General features: G+C 51.1%; 1 protein-coding gene across 2 annotated transcripts in view; it reads right to left on the minus strand.

Moving 5' to 3' along the window:
* CRISPLD2 (cysteine rich secretory protein LCCL domain containing 2) overlaps positions 1 to 24860 on the minus strand; it is a 96291-nt gene that overhangs the window by 47855 nt on the left and 23576 nt on the right. For both annotated transcript variants that reach the window (XM_017860680.1, XM_017860690.1), the window contains exons 3-7: positions 21545 to 21663; positions 18323 to 18455; positions 17168 to 17283; positions 13053 to 13153; positions 743 to 886 (exon numbers count right to left, since the gene is read on the minus strand). In XM_017860680.1, coding sequence (XP_017716169.1) covers positions 743 to 886; positions 13053 to 13153; positions 17168 to 17283; positions 18323 to 18455; positions 21545 to 21663 — 613 coding nt within the window. The remainder of the gene's footprint in view (positions 1 to 742; positions 887 to 13052; positions 13154 to 17167; positions 17284 to 18322; positions 18456 to 21544; positions 21664 to 24860) is intronic.

Genomic DNA, 24860 nt, shown 5'->3' on the forward strand with positions numbered 1-24860 from the left:
TCCGGGCAACCCTGATGCGGCACCACTATCCCCTACTTCATGGATGCGCCAACTGAGTCCAGAGCCAGGACCTGGTGAGGAAGGAGCGGAACCTGCCAGAGCCAGCCTAGATGCTTCCTGCCCTCTGCGGTGCCAGCGCTTTCCAGAGGAACCCAACTTCAGCCCAGGTCCCTTCTGAAAGGACAAGGGAAGGTCTGACCTTAAAATACCTGTCTGGGGGAAAAATGCCACCCAAGGGCAAGTCCTATAATGCTGGCTTTTTTTTTTTTTTGAGACGGAGTCTCGCTCTGTCGCCCAGGCTGGAGTGCAGTGGCCGGATCTCAGCTCACTGCAAGCTCCGCCTCCCGGGTTCACGCCATTCTCCTGCCTCAGCCTCCCGAGTAGCTGGGACTACAGGCGCCCGCCACCACGCCCGGCTAGTTTTTTGTAGTTTTTTTAGTAGAGACGGGGTTTCACTGTGTTAGCCAGGATGGTCTCGATCTCCTGACCTCGTGATCCGCCCGTCTCGGCCTCCCAAAGTGCTGGGATTACAGGCTTGAGCCACCGCGCCCGGCCAATGCTTACTTTTGAAATGACTTAAAAATATCGTTTACGGTCGTGCCTCCATGAGCTTCGCCGCACCCTGTTTCCCACTGTTTGTGGATTTGCAGACCTAAATCCACTAGCTCCCCTCCTCCACCCACCCTGTCCCCTTTGGAGGCGGCTGGGAGGGCAGGTGGGGTGGAGGAGGGCCCGGACTCACTCATGTAGTTGACCGCAGAGCTTTTCTTGGGCTTGGTGGGTCTCATCACCCTCGGTTGGAGCCAAACATGGTTTTCTTCAGGAATGGGAGCCGTTTCCACCTCGTTCATCTCGTCCGTTTCAGGTTTTGGAGTGTAGGTTTCTTCTTAATATTGGAGAGGGAGGAAAAAAAATAACACACTGGGATTCAACAAAACGCACTTCGGGGAAAAAAAAAGCAATTTGAAAACTAAACGTGTTTGAGGTTTGGTTTTACAAAGAATCATTTCAGTGGCAAAGAGAAAGTTACATTTCAGAACAGACCTGGCCAGGTGGAATTCTACCAGCCCAGATGAGATGGGGACGCTCTCCACTCACCGCGTTTGCTTTGGACCCAAGACCAGCCAGGCTGCCCAGAGGTTAGCAGGCCTCCCGCCCACACCTGGGTTATCATAATGCTATCTTGTCCCATCTCCTCCTCCACCTGACCCTCTGCCCCCAAGAAGCAACTTCAAGAAGCTGCCTCAGGCCGGGCATGGTGGCTCACGCCTGTAATCCCAGCACTTTGGGAGGCTGAGGTGGGCGGATCACCTGAAGTCAGGAGTTTGAGACCAGCCTGGCTAACATGGCAAAACCCCGTCTCTACTAAAAATACAAAAATTAGCTGGACATGGTGGCGGGCGCCTGTAATTCTAGATACTTGGGGGGTGCTGAGGCAGGAGAATTGCTTGAACCCGGGAGGTGGAGGTTGCAGTGAGCCGAGATTGCACCATTGCAGTCCGGCCTAGGTGACAAGAGCGAAACTCTGTCTCAAACAAAACAAAACAAAAAACTTCCTCAGCCGCTGGCCCAAAGCTATGGTGGACTCCCAGGAAGTCCCCTCCCTATCCCTGGGTTTTCACTGGGGAAGGGTCTTCCTCATGATGCACCCATCATGGCGCACAAAAGCCAGCCTCAGTGCTCCTAGACCCCAACTGCACCTCACACCAGCCCATTTCCATCCCTTCTCTCCCCCTGCCAGTCAGGGCCACTTAACCAGCTCAACTGTTACTTCTGTACTGGAGTTTTCCTGTCCAATAATGTCACACTCAACATGTAGAACTATCCGACTATCCAAAAGAACAATCTTTTCCTTATTCAAGGACATGGTATATTATTATTTCTCCAACTATGACCATGACCCATGTTGTAAAACATTTTAATTAACCAAACAGATGGCACTTATTAAACCTCAGTTAGCTTATCTTCCAGTTTTCAACCTGAAAGACAACTACAAACTGCTCACCAGAACCTGCAATCAGACCAGCAGGATACCAATCTGTAAACTCCAGCTAAAGCAAAGAAACTGCTATTTTCAGTTGCCAGAGCGGCCTCATCAAAGACAAATTCATGAGCATCTCTGCTGGGGACTGTTAATATCTTCACTTATGACACGCCCCTCCTGTGCCCCAACAGATGTCTTTGGACCAGAGCTGGAAACCTGTGGCCTCCAAGCTCCCCAAGCAAAAAGGGTAATAGATGTATTTGGGTGACAACAATTTCAAGGAGAATAACTAGAGCTCCCTCGCGGGTCTCTTTGTGGTTTTGGATTAAAATCCAAGTTTCAGGGCCAGGTGTGGTGGCTCATACCTGTAATCCCAGCACTTTGGGAAGCCGAGGCGGGCAGATCACTTGAGGTCAGGAGTTTGAGACCAGCCTGGCCAAGATGGTGAAACCCTGTCTCTACTGAAAATACAGAATTTAGCTGGGCATGGTGGCAGGTGCCTGTATTCCCAGTTACTTGGGGGGCTGAGGCAGGAGAATTGCTTGAACCTGGGAGGTAGAGAGGTGGAGGTTGTTATGAGTGGAGATTGTGCCACTGCACTCCAGCCTGGGTGACAGAGTGAAACTCCATCTCAAAAAAAAAAAAAAAAAAAAAAAATAAAAAAAAAAAAAAAAATCCAAGTTTCATCAAGTGTTCCTCAATCCCTAAGTCTTATTTCTGCTTCTTAAAATACATGAGCTTTCTTTGCTAAAGGACAGAGCAAGTGTTTTGTGTCCACACAACACCAAACAGCCAAACGAGGGGCAAATGACTGACTGACTCCCTGACGCCTTCCCAGGCTGGGGTATAGCTGCTTCACTGGCCAGTTTCACTACCCTACAACCACCACCCCAGGCTGGTCCTGTCCCACAAAGGGAAGGGACGGGTTTAAGTCGGAAGGTGGGAAGCCATTCTGAGCCCCAATTCTAATCTTGGATGTGCTCATGGGTCACCCTGCACTGTTCCCCAGCAGCTTGCTCGCAGCTGTCATTTCCCCACCACCTGCCTCATCCACCAGCTGCAAACTTCCAGAGGCCAGGGGCCCCAGCACACAGCAGTTGCTCAACAAAATTCACTAAATGCATGAATCATCAAAAGCCCCAGAGAATCCCGTCACCTAAAGAAAAGAGCATATGTCCAGCAACAGAGCTTAAAGACATTCAAAAAGAGAACTCTGAAAACACCTCTGGCAGCAAAAGCTATCTGTGGAAGCTTCAGGAAGACACCGGGTTTGCAGAAGCTGCCTGGGTGCGTGTCTGTTCTTCCCGTCAATGAGGCTATTCAGGCTTGCCCTCACTGAGAGCGGGAGCTGGCTCGAGAATAAGCCGGGTTTTCTTCCACTGGCCTTTAGGATGTTGAGACCTCATAATCGCAGCTTTATTTAGCTGAAGAGAGTTTGGTAAAGCGGTCTAAAGCATTTGAGGACTCTCTATTTAAGAAAATGGGCAGACAGACAGTCCTGGCTCTCACACCCACATGTGAAAAGTAGAAGGCTTTACCCGCAGGATGGGCTGGATCCGAGTACCTCCTAATGAAGACACTTTGTATGGCCCTGCACGGGCCTGGGGAAATTCCGTGCAGAGGTCATGGCAAGGTTATTTTGTGCCCTATTCTGCTCCGGGCCGGAGTCTCAGGGCATTGTCTATGTCACTCTGCAGATTCCCTCCTGGTTCTAAACCTGGTGACCACACTCAGAGCTAACGTTCACTGAGCACCGACCAGATGCCGGCTGGGCACTCCCTGGAATTTTCTTTCTTTCTCTCCTCTCTCTCTCTCTCTCTCTCTCTGTCTCTCTCTCTTTTTGAGACAGAGTTTTGCTCTTGTTGCCCAGGCTGGAGTGCAATGGCGCAATCTCGGCTCATCACAACCTCCGCCTCCTGGGTTCAAGCGATTCTCCTACCTCAGCCTGGGATTACAGGGATGTGCCACCACGCCTGGCTAATTTTGTATTTTTAGTAGTGACAGGGTTTCTCCATGTGGGTCAGGCTGGTCTTGAACTCCCGACCTCAGGTGATCCACCCGCCTCAGCCTCCCAAAGTGCTGGAATTACAGGCATGAGCCACCACGCCCAGCCATCCCTGGCATTTTCTCCTGTCAGCCTCCCATTTGCCTTCGGAGGCATGATTGGCCACATTTCACAGATGAGGAAGAAGGCTCAGAGAGGGCAAGGGCCCTGCCCAGGCTCACACAGCTGGGAAGTAGCTGGGCTGGGAGTCAAACCACCTTTCCCCGAAGCCTGTGCCTTCTATCACCACACAGGCAGGGGTGAGAGGGGAGAATACCTCTTTTTTTATATCCTCATCCCTGCTCCATCTCCATTAGAGGTCAAGGCCTTACCAGGCCTCCTGGATATGCTCTTGGTAAGTAGCTTCTACAGACAAGCTGTTTCAGGGGAGACTTGCTGCATGATTAGCTAGGGAAATTGGGCTCCTGCCATGGAAAGTTGGATACTTTCCACCAAAAATTTAGAAATTAATACATGGGGCTGTGTTGGTGGAGGTAAACTGGCATCTAAGGCCTCTGGACACATTTGTTCTTTGAAAATGCCCCTCTGTGGCTATTGGCATATTTATCCAAACAACACACAAGACACCCCTGCCACGTGCCCCCAGAGGCCCTGGAGTGAGCTGGCAGCTAAGACGACAGGACGATCAAGGTTCCCAAGGAGTCTGGGGGGTGATGAACATGGGGCAGGTGCACTGTCTGTCTGTGAAGTCCAGGAAGGCTCCCTGGAGGCGGGGGTCACACCAGGACTGCCACAGGTGATACATGATCCAGACCCAGATGGTCTGTCTTAGTGTTCAGATCGCTCCTTCTTCCAGCCCCATCCCCACTTAGGATGTCTCCTCTCCCCAGTGGGCAGTCAGCCATGAACAGCTGGCTGGGACAACAGAGGACCTGGGTCCTGAGGGGCTGGGACCCCTGATCTAGCCCACCTGTTCTTCACTCCAGAGCCCACCAGCCTGATCCCACATCTACCCCACCCTCCCCTGACAACAGAGCCCACCCAACTCTCTGCAAGTCCTCTCGGTCATGACAAGGCTGCCAATGCAGACACACACACACACACACACACACACACACACACACACACACACAAAGCCTGAGCCACAAGAGCATGGTTAGCCCCATGGCCCAGCCATCCCCCGTCGGGGACATAACTTCTGGGAGCCTGAGGAAATATCCCAAAACATGACAAACGTTTTAGGCACCAGAAACCTGTGTTATTTATAGTAGCAGAAGTGGAAACATCCTAAATGGGAACCAGTGAAGAAATGGTGGGCGGGCGTGATGGTGCACGCCTTTAATCCCAGCACTTAGGGAGGCCAAGGAGGGAGGATTGCTTGGGAGTTTGAGACCAGCCTGGGCAATATAGTGAGAACCCATCTCTACAAAAAAACTTAAAAAATTAGCCATGGTGGCATGTGCCTGTAGTCCCAGCTACTCGGGAGGCTGAGACAGGAGGATCCCTTGAGCCCGGGAGGTTGTGGCTACAGTCAGCCAAGATTGCACCACTGCACTCCAGCCTGGGCAACAAAGGGAGGCCATGTCTCAAAAAAAAGGTGAAGTAGGTAGAAAATCACACCGCCTCCAACAGCTCCAGTCCTGACAGCTGAGGGAATGGGGGCAAGAAACCTCTAGCACAGTCAGGGAGCACGAGCAAGACACACACATGAAGGGGAGGCCAATGGGGACAAGGACACAGGAGTAAAGGGCCAAACGGCCCGGGAGGCCTGATCCTGCCCAGCCATCCGTGTTGCAGGTGCTTCCCACTAGTGAGCTCATTCGGAATATCACGTTGTTTGCTTTTACATTCTTGTGCAAATGTCTGTTTTATATTTTTAGAGTTGGGGTCTGGCTGTGTTGCCCAGGCTGGAGTGCAGTGGTGCCATCATGGCTCACTGCAGCCTCAAACTCTTGGGCTCAAGCGATCTTCCCACCTAAGCCTTTCAGGCCACAGCCAGGACCACAGGTGCACGTGACCACACCTGGCTGATTTTCTATTTTATTTTTTATAGAGATGGGTTCTCACTATGTTGTCCAGGCTGATCTGGAACTCCTGGGCTGTAATGGTTAATACTGAGTGTCAGCTTGACTGGGTTGAAGGATGCAAAGTATGCAAAGTATTGATCCTGGGTGTGTCTATGCAGGTGCCGCCAAAGGAGATGAACATTTGAGTCAGTGGTCTGGGAAAGGCAGGCCCACCCTTAATCTTGGTGGGCACCATCTAATCAGCCACCATAGCAGCTAGGATATAAAGCAGGAAGAAAAATGTGAGAAGGCTAGACTGCCTTAGCCTCTCAGCCTACATTTTTCTCCCATGCTGGATGCTTCCTGTCCTCGAACGTCAGACTTCAAGTTCTTTAGCTTTGGGACTCGGACTGGCTTCCTTGCTCCTCGGCTTGCAGACAGCCTATTGTGGGACCTTGTGATTGTGTGAGTTTAACACTTCTGAATACACTCCTCTCTCTATATATATCCTATTAGTTCTATTCCTCTAGAGAACCCTGACGAATACAGATTTTGGTACCAGGAGTCATTCTAGAGGAACAGAATATTAAGGATGGAATTCTTTCATTGGTTTTAAGGTTTCTGGAGTTGGCTGCTTAATATGACTGTACCCCAAAATGCTAAGGACTCTACTTCTAATAGTATGGAGAACACTGGGAGTCCTTGGCATGAGCTATTTGGATAGTTATGCAAAATAATTGCATTTGACACTCCTGATTCAGCGCTCATGAGAGGGAAGCAGTTCAGTGACTCTAGACATAATACCTTTGACTATATGTGGAGAACCAAGGAACATAATGAAGCTGGTTGGTTGCTTCTATGTTCACTGGACAAAGTGACGAAAGAAAATGATGAACTCAGGGATTCTAACTTCCAGCTTCAGAAGCAGATGCTGAGCCTCAAATCTGCTAAGATTGCCCTGAGTGAGTCTTATCTCCTGTAGAGAAAGAGCTGAAATTGTGGAAAAACAGACACAAGCTCTTCTCATGCAAGTGGCTGACCTGCAATGAAGGTGCATGCACAGACACCTCGCTAGGTGTCTACTTATTAAACTGAGGGCATTGATTGGAAAAGAATGGGACCCTGAAACTTGGAATAGGGATGTGTGGGAGGACCCTGATGAAGCTGGTGACACTGAGCTTATAAACGCTGATGAACCTTTTTTGCCAGAAGAAACAGTTTCCCCATCCCCAGCAGTGGCAACATCTCCTCCCTGACACATGCTGCCACCAATCTTTCTACCTTTGTCTGAGGGGATAAACCCTGCGCTGCCTGAGGCAACAGTGCTGGCCTCCCCTGAGGCAGCTGCCAGGCAAGATAATATTGATTCTCCTCAGGAGCCAACCCCAACATCCCTGTTTGCTTCTAGACCTATAACTAGACTAAAGTCCCGGCGGGCCCCTAGAGGGGAGGTTCAGAGTGTGACACATGAGGAAGTATGCTATGCTCGAAAAGAGCTGCTTGAATTTTCTAATGTATATAAGCAGAAATCTGGAGAATAGTCATGGGAAGGGATATTAAGGGTGTAGGATAATGGTGGAAGGAACATAGAGTTGGATTAGGCTGAATTTATTGATTTCGGCCAACTAAATAGGGATTCTTCATTTAATTTAATGGTGCAGCTCAGGAAGTTAAAAAAAGGTTCTTCGCTGTTTTTATTTGCGTTATTTGCTTGGTTAGCTGAAATATGGATTACAAGGTGGCCCACCATGAGTGAGCTGGAAATGCCTGATCTCCCTTGGTTTAATGTAGAGGAAGGGATCCAAAGTCTTAAGGAGATTGGGATGGTAGAGTGGATTAGTCACTTTGGACCTACTCATCCCAGCCAGGAGAATCCCCAGAAGATATACCCTTGACTAATGCTTTGTGAAATAGATTTGTAAAGGCAGCACTTGCATCTTTGTAATTGCTTTTCTCTGTACATCAGCTCTAACAGTAGGAACCGCAGTCACTCAACTACAAAATTTAAATGCAATGGGAATGATTGGATCCCAAGGTGGCAGGGGCCAAGTGGCAGCACTCAACCGTCAAAAGCAAGGTGTGCATAGCTACCATAATGGACAGCAGAGGCAAAGCAGCAATCAGAATAGTCTGACTCGTGTAGAGTCCTGGCATTGACTAATTAATTGTGCTGCTCCTAGAAGTGAAATTGATAGGAAGCTTACTGCATTCCCACTTAATTTATATAAGCAGAAAACTTCCAGATCAAGTGGACAAAAGAGTAATTTGAATTATAAAAACAGAGAATCACAGCCCCTCCATAAATTTCCAGACTTGAGCCAGTTTACAGACCCAGAGCCCCTTGAATGAAGGGGAGGCCAGGTCCCCTCGAGGAAGGACCCTACTATGTTACCAACAATTTATGCTGTTAATCTTTCTCCCATCCTTCCCCAAGGAGACCTCTGGCCTTGTACCGGGGAAACTGCACTGGGGAAAGGGAAATGATCAGACATTTTGGGGACTGCTGGACACTGGTTCTGAGCTGGTGTTGACTCCAGGGGACCCGAAACATCATTGTGGTCCTCCAGTTAAAGTAGGTGCTCATGGAGGTCAGGCAATGAATGGAATTTTAGCTCAGGTCTGGCTTACAGTGGGTCCAGTGGGTCCCTGGACTCATCCTGTGGTCATTTCCCCAGTGTCAGAATGCGTAATTGGCTTAGACATACTTAGCAGCTGGCAGAACCCCCACTTTGGCTCCCTTACAGTTAGGGGAGGGCTATCATGATGGGAAAGGCCAAACGGAAGCCATTAGAGTTGCCTCTACTTAGAAAAATAGTAAATCAAAAACAATATCACATCCCTGGAGGGACTGCAGAGATTAGTGCCACCATCAAGGACTTGAAACACACAGGGGTGGTGATTCCCACCACATCCTGGTTCAGTTCTCCCATGTGGCCTGTGCAGAAGACAGATGCATCTTAGAGAATAACAGTGGATTATTGTAAGCTTAACCAAGTGGTGACTCCAACTGCAGCTGCTGTACCAGATGTGCTTTCATTGCTTGAGTAAATTACCACATCTCCTGGTACCTGGTAGGCAGCCATTGACTTGGTAAATGCCTTTTTCTCCGTTCCTGCCCATAAGGCCCACCAGAAGTAATTTGCCTTCAGCTGAAGGGCCAACGATATATTCGTGCTGCCCTACCTCAGGGGTATATAAACTCTCCAGCTTTGTGTCATAATCCGATTCAGGGAGAATGTGATTGCTTTCGCTTCTGCAAGATACCACACTGGTCCATTGCACTGATGACATTTTGCTGATTGGATCCAGTGAGCAAGAAGTAGCAAACACGCTGGACTTATTGGTGAGACATTTGCATACCAGAGGATGGGAAATAAATTCGACTAAAATTCAGGAAACTTCTAGCTCGGTAAAATTTATAGGGGTCTAGTGGTGTGTGGCCTGTTAAGGTATTCCTTCTAAGGTGAAGGATAATTGCTGCATTTGGCCCCTCCTACAATCAAGAAAGAGGCACAATGCCTAGTGGGCCAATTAGGATGTTGGAGTCAACACATTCCTCATTTGGGTGTGTTACTCTGGCTCATTTATCAAGTGACCCAAAAGGCTGCCAGTTTTGAGTGGGTCCAGAACAGGAGAAGGCTCTGCCACAGGCTGCTATGCAAGCTGCTCTGCCACATGGGCCTTGTGACCCAGCAGCTCCAGTGGTGCGTGAGGTGTCAGTGGATAGGGATGCTGTTTGGAGCCTCTGAGAGGCCCCCACAGGTGAATCACAGACAAGGCCTCTAGGATTTTGGAGCAAGGCCCTGCCATCTTCTGCAAATAACTACTTTCCTTTTGAGAGACAGCTCTTGGTCTGTTACTAGGCTTTGGTGGAAACTGAACGTTTGACTATGGATCATCAAGTCACCATGTGACCTGAACTGCCTATCACGAACTAGATGCTTTCTGACCCATAACGTGGGTCGTGCACAGCAGCATTCCATCATCAAATGGAAGTGGTATATGTGATTGGGCTCAAGCAAGTCCTGAAAGCACAAGTAAGTTACATAAGGAAGTGGCTCAACTGCCCCTGGTCTCCACTCCTGCCACCCTGCCTTCTCTCCCCCAGCCTGCACCCATGACCTCATGGGGAGTTCCCTATCATCAGTTGACAGACGAAGAGAAGACTAGGGCCTGGTTCACAGATACAGATGGTTCTGCACGATATGCAGACACCATCCGACAGTGGACAGCTGCAGCCCTACAGCCCCTTTCTAGGATATGCTTCAGGGACAGTGGTGAGGGGAAATCTTCCCAGTGGGCAGGACTTCGAGCAGTGCACCTGGTTGTACACTTTGCATGAAGGAGAAATGGCCAGATGTGCAATTTTATACTGATTCATGGGCTGTAGCCAATGGTTTGGCGGGATGGTCGGGGACTTGGAAGAAGCATGATTGGGAAATTGGTGACAAAGCAATTTGGGAAAAAGGGATGAAGATGGACCTCTCTGAGTGGTCAGGAACTGTGAAGATGTTCGCATCCCATGTGGATGCTCACCAAAAGGTGACCTCAGCAGAGGAGGGTTTATTAATTAAGTGGAGAGGATGGCTCATTCTGTGGACACCACTCAGTCTCTTTCCTTAGTCACCTCTGTCATCGCCCTATGGGCCCATGAACAAAGTGGCCATGGTGGCAGGGGGTGGAGGTTATGCATGGGTTCAGCAACATGGACATCCACTCACCAAGGCTGACCTGGCTATGGCCACTGCTGAGTGCCCAATTTGCCAGCAGCAAAGACCAACACTGAGCCTTCGATATGGCACCATTCCTCAGGGTGATCAGTTAGCTACCTGGTGGCAGGTTGATTACATTGGACCTCTTCCATCATGGAAAGGGCAGAGGTTTGTCCTCACTGGAACAGATGCTTACTCTGGATACAGGTTTGCCTATTTTGCGTGGAATGCTTCTGATAAGACTACTATCCGTGGACTCACAGAAAGCCTTATCCACCATCCTGGTATTCCACACAGTATTACCTCTGACCAAAGCACTCAATTTATGGCTAAAAAAGTGTGGCAGTGGGCTCATGCTCATGGAATTCACTGGTCTTACCATGTTCCCCATCATCCTAAAGCAGCTGGATTGATAGAACGGTGGAATGGCCTTTTGAAGTCACAATTACAATGCCAACTAGGTGACAATACTTGGCAGGGCTGGGGCAAAGTTCTCCAGAAGGCCATGTATGCCCTCAATCAGCATCCAATATATGGTATTGTTTCTCCCATAGCCAAGATTCATGAGTTCAGGAATGAAGGGGTGGAAGTGGAAGTGGCATCAGTTACCCTCACCCCTGGAGACCCACTAGCAAAATGTTTCCTTCCTGTTCCTGAGACATTACCTTCTCCTGGCTTAGAGGTCTTAGTTCCAGAGGGAGGAACGCTGCCACCAGGAGACACAACAATGATTCCATTACACTGGAAGCTAAGATTGCCACCTGGACACTTTGGGCTCCTCCTACCCTTAAGTCAACAGGCTAAGAAGGGAGTTACAGTGTTGGCTGGAGTGATTGACGTGGACTATCAAGATGAAATCAGTCTACTGCTCCACCATGGAGGTAAGGAAGAGCATGTGTGGAATACAGGAGATCCCTTGGGGCATCTCTTAGTACTACCATGTCCTGTGATTAAGGTCAATGGGAAACTACAACAGCCTAATCCAGGCAGGACTACGAATAGCCCAGTACCTTTAGGAATGAAGGTTTGGGTCACTCCACCAGGAAAAAAACCAAGACCTGCTGAGGTGCTTGCTGAAGGCAAAGGGAATACAGAATGGGCAGCAGAAGAAGGTGGTCATCAATACCAGCTATGACCACGTGACCAGTTGCAGATACGAGGACTGTAATTGTTATGAGTATTTCCTCCTTTCGTTAAAAACATGTTTGTGCATGTTTATATATACACTTGTACTAAGAAAATACCTTCGTGTTATTTCCCTTTTCCTTTATCATGGGACGTAAGATTTATTAACTTCATATCCACATTTAAGTATTGTTAACTTTATGTCATAGCATTTGGGTTGGGGACTGGTGGTGAGTTTCCAGTTTTACGAAGGATAGTTCTATTATGTTAGGTGTAATTAGGATCTTATTACTGTCTTTATTTGAAGATTATAGATGATCTCAGGAGATGTGCGTGGGTTCAAGTTGACAAGGGGTGGGCTTGTGATGGTTAATACTGAGTGTCAACTTGATTGGATTGAAGGATGCAAAGTATTGATCCTGGGTGTGTCTGTGGGGGTGCTGCCAAAGGAGATGAACATTTGAGTCAGTGGGCTGGGAAAGGCAGACCCACCCTCAATCTGGGTGGGCACCATCTAATCAGCTGCCAGCACAGCTAGGATATAAAGCTGGCAGAAAAAGGTGAAAAGACTAGACTGATTTAGACGGAGGCTGGGAGCAGCTTCCATCTTTCTCTCGTGCTGGATGCTTCCTGCCCTCAAACATTGGGCTTGAAGTTGTTCCACTTCCAGACTCGGACTGGCTTTCTTGTTCCTCAGCTTGCAGATGGCCTATTGTGGGATCTTGTGATCATGTGAGTTTAACACTCCTTAATAAATCATGTATATATATTTATATATATCCTATTAGTTCTGTCCCTCTAGAGAACCCTAATACATGGCCTCATATGGTCCTCCTGCCTCAGCCTCCCAAAGTGCTGGGATTACAGGTGTGAGCCACCGTGCCCGGCCCCTGGCCTATTTCATATGAAACTGTGAACGCTAATGAGGGTGAGCAGTACGTCTGCATTTAATGCTGTGTCCAGCATCCGCAGAGCCTGGATGCCCATGGGAAGTCACGTCTCAGGGCAGTGGGGCTCTCCAGGGGCCTGGAAGCTGAGCCCAGACCCTGGAGATGAGGTTCAGCTCATCACGGAGGCGGGAGGAATGTGCTGAGAGCGTCTTCAATAGGGCCGGGAGGGGTAACTCTGACTTCTTTAATTCCCCCATTTTATGTAACGCTGTCGCATGACTCAGACTGAGGGAAAATTCATTGCAAAAGTGTTGGGAGTAAATTTCCTACCTCGGTAACACAAGTTGTTCCTGCAGCCGCCTCCATAGCTGGGCGGGCACTCAGAGCAGGGCCGGCCATTCTTGTAGGGGGCTTCTCCGATCCAGTTCCCCCTGAGGACAGACCAAAAACAACCGTCAGAGGGAACTACCACATGAGGCCTTGGGACTGATCCTCTTCCAAGGCCCACCTGAGTCCCTGGACACCGTCACTGACAGGTCAAGGGGATAGGTGTGTGCTGTGGGAAGCGGGAAATGTGACTGTCCCAGGCCCCTCCCATGCACAGAGAGTCTAGAGAGCTCCAGAATCCCAGCGATTCTGCAGAAGGGAGCTGCAAGATGCCCTTCCACCCAGTTCCTTTGCCTTGGCTGGCTGTCGGCCCCGTGGCCCCCCGTCCACCAACACGGCTCCAAACACTGTCAGGGCCCCTGGATCCTAACACCTTAGCACTGAAAAGCCGTCAGGACTCCCTTTGAAGCCATTTCTCAAATGTGTAAAGCCAGCCTGGTCTGGAGGTGGCTTGTGTTTCCCAGGTTTTACCACACGCCATCCCTGGTCTGTGCTTTCACTGTGCTCCTCACCCCGTCTCCCCAACACTCTAGGAGGGAACAGCTAGAATTCAATACTTTTGCAGAAGAGGAAACTGAGGCACAGTGAGGTTCAGTGACTTGCCCCAGGTCACAGAGCAAGCAAGTGACTGGGCTGGGATTTGAACCCAGGCCGTCAGGCTCAGAGCCTTAGTTAGGCACACTTTATTCTAGGGGCTGGGTCAAAGGTCCCTCTTGGTTCACAGTTGCCTTCTGCCTCCCTCTGGAGTTCCCAGGGGCAGGAAAACTGGAGGCTGCACCAAAGGCTTTCTCCAGGGGCCAGGTAGCGGTGGTGAGCCGAATCCCAAGGCCCTTCCTGCAGCTCCTGGGCTGTGAAGAGCAGGCTTCCCTAGTTGGTCCCCAGGCTGCCAGCGTGTGCGCTCCGCCAGCCTCCTCCAGCCCCAGCCTTGGTCTCCCTTTCTGCAAAATGGGGTCATAGCAGCAGGGCTGCTGCCCTGCTGTGAGACTGAGGGAGTGACCGTGGGGAAGACCTCGGACTGGCGCCTGACTCATGGGGAAGGCTGTGCTCTGAGAATTGGGGAAATCCACAAGTTTGTGTGGGGAATGCTCTGATGCTTTCCAGGGAAGAAGGGGAGGGGCCCTGCCAGTGCTGGCCGAAGACAAATGGCAGGAAGCACACTCTGGGTCTGACAGGCATCTGTCCTTACCAGAGTGGTCTAGAACCTCCCGCGGCCCCAGAAGCACCCTGGCCTTCCCGAGGGGCCTGTGGGCAGAGGAGGGGCAGTAGGCTGTACAGTGCAGGGAGGACAGGGCTGGGCACCGTCTGGGGTTATAACCCGCACACAGCCTCTCCCACCCCCTTACATTCCAGAGGCAGAATGACCGTGTCTGTGCCATGCCACAAGACATCCCCACTCAGATACCCTCTGCTCAGATCCCTGGGGGCCTTTGGGATGACTCCCCCAAAAGCAACATCACCAAGGGACCGAGAGGGCCCAGAGCCTATCCTGTCTCTCGGTGAAGCCCAGTAAGTTTCTCAGATGGTTGTGGTCCTGTCATGGGTACGTCCCATTGCCCCTGCCATTTTCCCTTGTGTCTAGGGTTCTCTATTTCCTCAGACAAAACACACCACCGACGCTCCCAGCTCAACCCTAATACTCAGGGTTGGCATTGATGGAAGGCTGGCTGGGCATCAGGTCCTACAGATGAACAATCTCCTTAATTTTTGAGACAGGGTCTTGCTCTGTCACCCAGGCTGGAGGGCCGTGGTATGACCACAGCTCACTGTAGCCTCAACCTTCTGGGCTCAAGCAATCCTCCCACCTCAGCCTCACACATAACTGGGAATACAGGCATGCACCACCACACCCCGCTAACTTTTTGTATTTTTTTGTAGAGATGGGGTTTTGCCAGTTGCCAAGACTGGTCTTGAACTCCTGGACTCAAGCGATTCTCCTGCCTTGGCCAAAGGAGGCTGGGATTACAGGCATGTGCTACCGCACTGGCCAGTCTCCTTAATTTTTGAATAGCACCATGAAGTACCTTCCCTCACGTGCAAGTCCCTCTATGTACACACCCACCTCACCCCCTATCGGGCTGAGAATCCCCCTCAAGGGATCTGACCTCCCACCATACCCAAACCCACCCTCCCAGCCACCCTTCCCACCCTGGTGCCTGAGACAGTGTCCTGCATAGCCCAGGGGCTCAAGCCCTCTCTCTAAGAAAGAGGCCATGGACAGCACGCAGTAATACGCAGCGGACAAAAGGAAAGAACCAGTGAACACACAACACCATGGGGAGACCTCACCAATGTGATGTTGAGCAAAATACCATTTGGGGGCACCATTTGGGAGTGTGCTGTGTAGCCCCCCTCATGTGAGGTCCCAAACCAGACACCACAGACTGATGGGAAAGATGCTAGAATGGTGGTCACTTTGCGGGGCACGAGAGAGGCTCTGCGGCACGGGAGACACCATCCATCTCCATCTGGATGGTAGTTACACGGGTAGACGGCTATTGCCATGGACTTTTAGTATGTGTCTCCGCAAATCCCAGTGTTGAAGCCCTCACCCCCAATGTGACTGTACATGGAGATAGGGCCTTGACGAAACTAATTAAGGTTAAATAAGGTCAACAGGTGAAGTCCTGATCCAATAGGATTGGTGTTCTCATCTCTCACCACCATGTAAGAAGACGGCTGTTGGTGAGCCAGGAAGAGAGTCCCCACTGGAGCCCGATGCTGCCACACCTTGATCCGCCACACCTTGATCCAGGGGACTTCCAGCCTCCAGAATGGTGAGAGATAAAAGTCTGATGTGTAAGCTGCCCAGGCTGTGGCATCTGTTGTTGCAGCCCCAACAGAATAATGCATGTGAAACTGTGTCACGCTGTATACTTAAGATGAGTAGATTTTACCATACATGGGTTATTCCTTTTTTTAAGGAAGCAGGGGGTTGCTACAGAAGGAATTTCATTTCTGATAGGACCTTCTAGTGTCTATTTTTTTATAGAATCAAGTCAAATGATTCCTCATTCCCCAACTGCCACTGGGCCGGGAATTCCACCACCTTGGACCAGTCTGCTGCCCTTGCATGGGGCCTGCGTCCCTCTCAGGCAATGACACACCCCTGCGCTTATCCATGTGGGCTGCTGAGCCACGCCACTGCAGGCACGCCAGATGGTTTTGGGAGAGCTTCTATTTTTCCTCCCAACCTCAGCGATTCCCCCTTCATCCCACCTTTTCATAACCACTCCTGACCCAAGACAAATACATGAGGTCATTGCTGTTTCATTCAGTCACTGAGCAAACATGCCCCGGGGCCCACGCTACACAGTGCACGGGGCGAGCACAGCGGTGGCCAGCGGCCAGCATGCAAACCTCAGGCCATGAACTGGGGGAGTGGCTCTCCAAGAATCAGCACATATTTGTCCCATGAGCAAATGAGTCAAGGGCTGGACACCACACTGACGATCCGAGCATGCCATAGGCGGAGGAGGCACCATGATCTGGAGGCCGCATGAGGACCCTCTTCGGAGGGAAACAGAAAAGCTAGGCTTTGTGTGAACATGTGTTTTCTAGGGTGCTGTCTACTGCACATTTTCAGAGAAAAATAGTCATGCTGGCTGCCCAGCCAGCAGCTATTCCCGCTTCTGACTTCGTTCAATTGGTCTCAGAGGACGTCTTGCAAAGCCAGTTGGGGCAATCTTGTTTCCTCTCATCTATGATTGGTCTAATTCTGGCCAAGATAAGGAGAGAGTGTGCCAGTGTGCGAAAGACCTAAGGAGAGAGCCCTTTGGCCCTTTGACCATCTTTCCTTCTGCTTGGGGAGATGTGATGTGGGTGCTCTGCGGCCATCTCGGGACCCTGAGGAGAGAATGGTACGGCAAGAAGACGGAAAGGACCCGGGTCCTTGTTGACATTGCTGAGTTTTTAAGGTAACCCAGATGCACCAAACTCTAGATTTCTTGTTACGTGAGAGAATGAAGACTTCGCTGCTCAAGCCAGTTTTCACTGGGTGCTCCACGGCAAGCAAACACATCTCAACCCCTACCCCATACAACCGCATCAACTCATCTTACTTTGGAGAATAATTGCAGACAAAGTAGACCGCGTTCTCCCAGACTTCTCCCCAGACAGTCATCCTCCGGCAGGTGTTCACAGCACAGCCGATCTTGTTGGTGGTGGCCCAAACTATCTGAAAAGATGACATCTGTGTGTCACAGCTCGAGGGACAAGGCACAAAAGGGGGATACAATCTGGCCTGGATGTATAAGGTGCTGGCACTGAAGGGTGAAGGGTTGGGGAAGCAGATATTAGTCCCCAACCCATTGAAGATATATGCATTTCATTACAAAGCAAGCAAGTGGGCCGGGCGCAGTGGCTCATGCCTGTCATCTCAGCACTTTGGGAGGCTGAGGCAGGCAGATCACGAGGTCAGGAGTTCGAGACCAGACTGACCAACATGGTGAAACCCTGTCTCTACTAAAAATACAAAAATTAGCCAGGCGTGGTAGCGTGCGCTTGTAGTCCCAGCTACTCAGGAGGCTGAGGCAGGAGAATTGCTTGAACCTGGGGGGCAGAGATTGCAGTGAGCCAAGATCATGCCACTGCACTCCAGCCTGGGTGACAGAGGGAGACTCCATTTCAAAAGAAAAAGCAAGCAAACAAACTCCTACACAATGAAAATGCTCCGCAATGTCAAATTGCCATAGATTTCTCGGTTGGGTGTAGTAGCTCACACCTCTAATCCCAGCACACTGGAAAGCTGAGCGGGGAGGGTTACATGAGCCTGGGAATCTGAGACCAGCCTGGACAACGTAGCCAGACCCATCTCTAAAAAAAAAAAAAAAAAAAAATACAAAAATTAGCCAGACCTGGTAGTGCACACCTGTAGTCCCAGGTACTCAGGAGGCTGAGGTGGGAGGACTGCTTGAGTCCAGGAGTTTGGGGGCTGCACTGAGCTAAGATCATGCCCCTGCACTCCAGCCCAGGTAGCAGGGAGACACTGTCTCAAATTAAAAAAAAAAAGAGTTTGTAGTGCTCACTCAGTTTCTTGCCTTGCTGGTAGCAAACAGCTTATGCTACCAGCTGTACTTTGCATAGAACTGAATTTTTAAAAATTAAGGCAATAACAGCACAGAGGTTTAACAGTTTTGGCACCAGTCCCCCAGGGGCAGGGGTGAATGACTGGGATCGGGGTGCAGGGCTGAGGGGGTGGCCAGTCCCTGAGTTACCTGTGTGTAGTGCGTGCACATGGCCCCCGAGCACCTCTCTGGACACCAGGGATTGCACTCGCTCGGGTAGGGGTAAGTGTAGTCCTTCACCTCGTCATACCAGGACTGCACGTGGAACCCGGGAGAGCGATACCTGCAGGGCAGAAGCAGCTCACTCAGTCCCAGCCCCTCACCCCACCCGCCAGCGGAAACGGCAGCAGCCAGGGGCAGGTGGGAGGGAGGGAGGCCGAGGAGGGGGAAGAGCCCCCAATTCCAGGAGCACCTGGTATAGGTGATTAAACCCATTATCATTGAGGAGCTCGCCTGGGGTCTCTAGCAGGCTCTTCAGGTGGCTCACGTGCAGAAAAATCTTAACCTGGCTCTCAATGAGTCCTTTTTTATGTCAATTAGGTGTTTATTTTCAGGTACATTGGAGAAAAAATATCCAGCCCACGAAGCCCATGTTTCACAGACATTATTGTCTAAGACAAAACCTGATTAAGACGTGAGTGCAGTTAAGTCCAAACATGGTAGTTCACGTCTGTAATCCCAGCACTTTGGGAGGCTGGGGTGGGCGGATCACCTGAGGTCAGGAGTTGGAGACCAGCCTGGCCGACATGGTGAAACCTCGTCTCTACTAAAGATACAAAAATTAGCCAGGCGTGGTGGTGCCCACCTGTAATCCACAGCCACCAGCTGCACCGGTCCCTGGACATCCTCCGTGGGGTCATCGCTTCATGCCCACCACCCCCTTGCTTCAGACTCAGCTGCCAAGGTTGGCACCATTTTTTTTTAACTAGGGAAAAAACCAAACTGGAGGCAAGTCCACAGTCACACTGTCACCAGCAAGTATAAACAAAGTGGTTTCGATGAAGAGAAAACGCTCACGGGGGAAATGACCATTTTTAAGGGCAATGTGGTCGGCGAGGCAGTTAGAGGTCTTGTAACAATTACTGTCTGGAAGCAGAACGCACAGCAGTGGTCAGCGGCCTCTGCAGAAAGGCATGCACACAGTGAGGAGGCAGGAGCAGAGGGCTGCTGGCCACTCATCCGCTTCCCCGCAGGCTCAAGGTCACGCAGACTCAAGGCTGGCACTGGCACTGGCACGGCTGTGGGGAAAGGAACCCGCGGCTGCCCTGGGAGGCTGTGCAGAGTCAGGGGCTGTTTTGCAAAGCAAGTTAGCAAAATTCCTTAAGAAGTGGGGACGTCTCTGTGCCCTTTGGCCCAGCAATCCTACTTCTCAGGAGTAATCCTAAAGAAATCATTCAAGTGAGACAAAGCGAAAAACAGAAAACAAAAATGAATCTGCAAGAGCCAACAGGTCAACTTTGGTCTGTCCACAGAGGGACCACTGGGGCATTTGCAGGGTGACACTCATGACAACTGTGTCACTGAAAATTTCCCGATGTTATATGAAAAGGAAAAGAAAAAAAGATTTCAAAGTGATCCAGGCTATAGTCGCAAGGCTGTAAAACTATGTCGGCGCCCAGCCAAGTGCTACAAAGGAGCCCAGAAAAATGAAAAGAGCCGAACCAGGCTAGTGGAATTATAGATCTCCCTGCTCTAGACACTTGCCTTTCATGTTATTGTAAGATTTTTTTTTTTTTCCAAGACGAAGTCTTGAACTATCTCCCAGGCACAATCCTTGCTCACTGCAGCCTCCGCCTCTGGGGTTCAAGCGATTCTCCTGCCTCAGCCTCCCGAGTCGCTGGGATTACAGGTGCCCGCCACCATGCCCAGCTAATTTTTTTGTGTTTTTAGTAGAAATGGGGTTTCACTATGTTGGCCAGGATAGTCTTGAACTCCTGACCTTGTATTCCACCCACCTTGGCCTCCCAAAGTGCTGGGATTACAGGCGTGAGCCACCATGCCCGGCCTGTGAGACAGTTTTCATAAAAAGCTAACTTCACCAAAGAAAAAACCATGGTGTGGATTTGCCTCTGTGAAGTCACAGCTGTTGATCCACCATGACACCTGCCCAGGTTCGTCCTGATAACCCACGGATGCAGAGGAAGGTGTGGCTGCCCGTGGCCTGATGAAACCCAGGCTAGGAAATCCCTCTGTGGGAAGTGAAAGCAAACTCTCACCTACATTTTAAGAGGCTGTGTAAAGCCCAGTCCAACTTTTCAATAATTAGGGCAAAATGGATGTCAATCTAGGTCCTGGATGGGTCTGAGGACGTGCACTCCGGCCTTGGGCATGGCACGGTCACAGGTTGGTCGTTAAGTCTTATGTGGTCATTAGTCGTTATCCTGGGCGTGGTCAAGAGACATTTTCCCACTTTCTCCAATGAAACCAGCCCTCAGCCCCCAGAAGGGGACTTCTGGCCTCTTTGGGAGCACGGATACGTGGTCCAGGTTACTCTGGGGAAGGCCAGTCAGCTGCATTTAACAGACAACCGTCAATGCCTCCTACGAGAGAGGTGACAAACCACTCCCAGACAGGGAAGGAGGGGGGACAGACCACTGCCAGACGGGGAAGCCCCGGGGGTCTGGAGAAGTTAGTGAGCTTCCCGATGGCTGGATGACACAGGGAAGGCAATGGGCATCTTCCCAACAGGGTGGAACCTGGCTCAGCCTTAAACAGTGAGCAGAACCAGACAGAAATGACCCACCGCGAACAGAGCAGTTCACCCCACAGGAACGGGGACTCAGGAACCCTGCACAGGAGATGGAATGGAAGCCCCATCTACAGGCTGGGCGGGGTGGCTCATGCCTGTCATCGCCGTACTTGAGGAGGCCGAGGTGGGTGGATCACTTGAGACCAGGAGTTCAAGACCACTCTGGCCAACCCGGTGAAACCCTGTCTCTACCAAAAAATAACAAAAATTAGCCAGGCATAGTGGTATATGCCTATAGTCCCAGCTACTTGGGAGGCTGAGGCTCGAGAATCACTTGAACCCAGGAGGCGGAGGTTGCAGTGAGCCGAGATTGCGCCACTGCACTCCATCCTGGAGGACAGAGTAAGACCCTGTCTGAAAAAAGAAAGAAAGAAAGAAAGAAAGCCCAAACTACAAACTTTAATCAATCATTAGTGTCTGGGGTCAGCCAATCAAGCTTGAATACATTTTGTCAGTTACTCAGGAGTGTTCCCGGGTGCCGAGCCTCAGTTACCCATAATATGGATGGAACTGGTGGTCTCTCTCACTCTCTTTGCAGGCTAAACTTGATAATGGACAAGTGCTGAGCCCGGCACACAGCAATGGGGGCCTGCAGCAGCTGGAGAGAAGCTTGTGGCTCTTACCTGCCCCAGTGGGCGGCCAGATTCTGCCCGATGGACACCAGCAGACTGGTGGGCCCGTGCTCCCAGATGCACTGACTGGCCCATGCCGCCGCAGACTTCTCCAGCTCGTCATCCCAGGTCTGCAGCAGAAGGAGAAATAGGCACCAGGAGGTGAGGATGAGGGAGGGGCGTAAGAACCATAAATGCAGTAATGCCCCTGCCTGGGCTCCCGCGGAGCCTACAGCCAATGCTCTACTGCTGTGTGGAAGAAAAGGGAAGGTCAGCAACCATCTCTAGGGATGGTCTTGGCCTGGAAGCCTGTCCCGATGACCCCGGTTTCCTCTCCTGACGCATGTTCCAAGCACACCAGGCCTCGGGCTTTACCACAATCTTTTCATTGCATTCTAACAAGGGGCCTCTGAAGTACACCCTTCTTATCTCCATTTCACAGGCAAGCAAATCAAGGCCTGAAGTCTTGATTTTCTGGGTCCCACAGCCAGCCAGTCACAGAACCAGCGTCCCTGGGTCCCACAGCCAGCCAGTCGCAGAACCAGGATTTGAAATCAGGTCTTCAGGATGTTAGAGCCTGAGCTGTCTCCATATACGCAGCTATGTGTGGGCCACAGCAGGTAATAATCGGATGCTATTCCTAGGCCAGGGGCTAGAAATAAGTTATTTGTGTGGCATTGGATCAGTGTTCTGAATGCTGGTCCTGGAATGGCGGTGTGAACCTAGACATGCAGTTATCCTGTCTGAGCCTCACTGTCCTCATCTGTAACGTGGGCATGTCCACAGCCCTCACTGTTGGCAGTAATGGGGAGGGGAAGCCCATGAGGGGCCCAGCCCAGGGCCTGGCTGCAGTCAGGGAGGCTTTATCCACACCAGCCACACTCAGGCCTGCAAGGAAAAGCAGCCAAGGGCCCCTGCAGGGGATTTTAGATTCTCACTGACTACCTGCGGCGCAACACGGCAAGAAGGGCCCTGAGACGAACGGGTGCCGCATTTCAGTCGGAAGATAGAAAGTGCCGGAGATGGGCCCGGCTCAGTGGCTCACGCCTGTAATCCCTGCACTTCGGGAGGCAGAGGCGGGCGGATCACTTGAGGTCAGGAGTTGGAGACCAGCCTGGCCAACGTGGTGAAACCCCATCTCTACTAAAAATACAAAAATTAACCGGGCGTGGGCAAAGTAAGACTGTCTCAAAAAAAGAAAGAAAGGAAAGAAAAGAAAGTGCCAGAGGTGGATGGTGGGGATGGTTGCACAACAGTGCGAATGTACCTAGTGCCACAGAACTGCACACTTAAAAATGGTTAAAATGGTCAATTTTATAGTCTGTATATTTTACCACAATGAAAAGAAATTGATAAGAGACATCTTCAGCTTGCCCAGCCCTGCTCACCTCCCAGCATGGCCCAGCCTGAATCAGCAGGGCCTGAGCAGGGGTCTGAGCAGAGACTCTGAAGACAGGCTCTGCAGCTTAGCCTGCCACAGCTGGCCCCAGGAACACACATGACTCCTGGGGACAGAACCCCATGAGCAGAGCAAGCGTGTCCTTTCTCCTCTGTGGAGGAACAGACGCCAGGCAGCCCCCGCTCACAGCTGGCAGTTGACGCTGCCCTTCCTCCCTGGAGTCCTCCCGACAGGTGCTCCAGCTCTAAGCAGGCAGAGGCTGGCCTCCCTGCCCTCCGCACACCCAGCCCCGGGCACACAGCAGATGCTCATGGAAGACAGTCTTGTCTTAGTCCTGGGACCCCCCAGCAGGAAGTACCCGCCCAACACAACCGCATGCCTCGCTTCCCTCTCTCCCCGTGTCCCACCAAGACTCCTCGGCGGCCAAGGAGCAACAAACCTTGAGTCTTGGAGAGGTTAAGTAACCTGCCTAAGGTCACAAAACCAGGAAGCCTCTCACAACCCCCTCTTGTCTGGCTACTGAGGGGGCTCTTCCTGCCTTGCATACTGTAACAAAGTGCCAGACCCATCCCACTAAAATAAGAAGTTACTAAAATATGCTAATACAATATGCTGACTGTGCGATATACTAAATGATAACAGCATCATTCACATTTACTTAGAACGGGTCATGCATTATCTCATCGCCTCCTCCAAACAACCCTATGAGAAAGGGTTTCTTGTTCCCATCATGTAGGTGAGGAAACATAAACAGAAAGGCTAAGCAATCTGCCCAAAGTCACAAAGCTGGCCAGTGACAGAGCTGGCTGGAGGCAGGCAGGCTGGCTCCAGAGCCTGTCCACTCATAAAACCTCAGAACCGGCTGCTCGACTCTTTGGCATTTCAGAATCCACCTTTCAGTGCTGAGCCTATTTCAAAGGACTGTGGCTTGAAGCCACAGCAGGCAGGGTCGAACAGGAAGCCACGTTTCCAAGATGAATTCTCAAATCTGCATTGCTTGTTTGGGTGTGAACCAGACCCTAGGGGCAACGCAGTGCAGTGCTGAGGGCGCCGGGCTGAGTGGCAGGGGCTCTGCCTTCCCTTCCTTCCAGCCTCCCTGCTCCAAGGTGGCCTCAGTAGCATCCACAAAGGCTCAGCCTCCCCAGCAGGCCGGACTTTTAGACCAAAGGACCCCGATCTCAGCTCCAATCCTGAAATAGCACCAAGTAAACAAATAGGAAAACATGAAAAGCCTGCTATGGGCTGCCCGGGCGGCCAGACTTTCCCTGCTGCAAAGAAGCTCCTTTCACTGGCACTAAGCCTTGCATGAAACTGGGAGGACCACACGGTGCAGGGAGAAGAACATCCACAAGAACCCAGCCTGCTGCAGACCGGGAGGCGGGAAGTATCTGGGATCCTGGAGCTCAGTCAAGCTCCAGTCCCACATGCCCCAACCTCTCCAGAGAGACGTGGGGCCTCCTTGCCCATGAGGACCAAGGCCAAGCCACCAGGGATGCGCGGATGGGACATTCGGTGGGTCTCAACGTTCCGGTGGCCCCTTCCCTTTCATTTCTCATAAAGCAACTCTCGCAACAGCACGTTCCAACAAGCCTCCTCTGCTCTTAGAAATTGAAGGTAAAAAAGAAAAACTTAGGCCGGGCGCGGTGGCTCATGCCTGTAACCCCAGCACTCTGGGAGGCTGAGGTGGGTGGATCACCTGAGGCCAGGAATTCGAGACCAGCCTGGCTAACGTGGTGAAACCCCACCTGTACTAAAAATACAGAAATTAGCCGGGTGTGGTGGTGTACACCTATAGTCCAGTTACTCAGGAGGCTGAGGCAGGAGAGTCGCTTGAACCGGAAAGTGGAGGTTGCAGTGAGCCGAGATCATGCCAATGCACTCCAGCCTGGGCCACAGAGCTAGACTCTGTCTCAAAAAAATCAAAAAGGA

This window comes from Rhinopithecus bieti, unplaced genomic scaffold (assembly GCF_001698545.2).
Source record: "Rhinopithecus bieti isolate Rb0 unplaced genomic scaffold, ASM169854v2 scaffold_1618, whole genome shotgun sequence".
In the NCBI taxonomy this organism is placed as follows: Eukaryota; Metazoa; Chordata; class Mammalia; order Primates; family Cercopithecidae; genus Rhinopithecus; species Rhinopithecus bieti.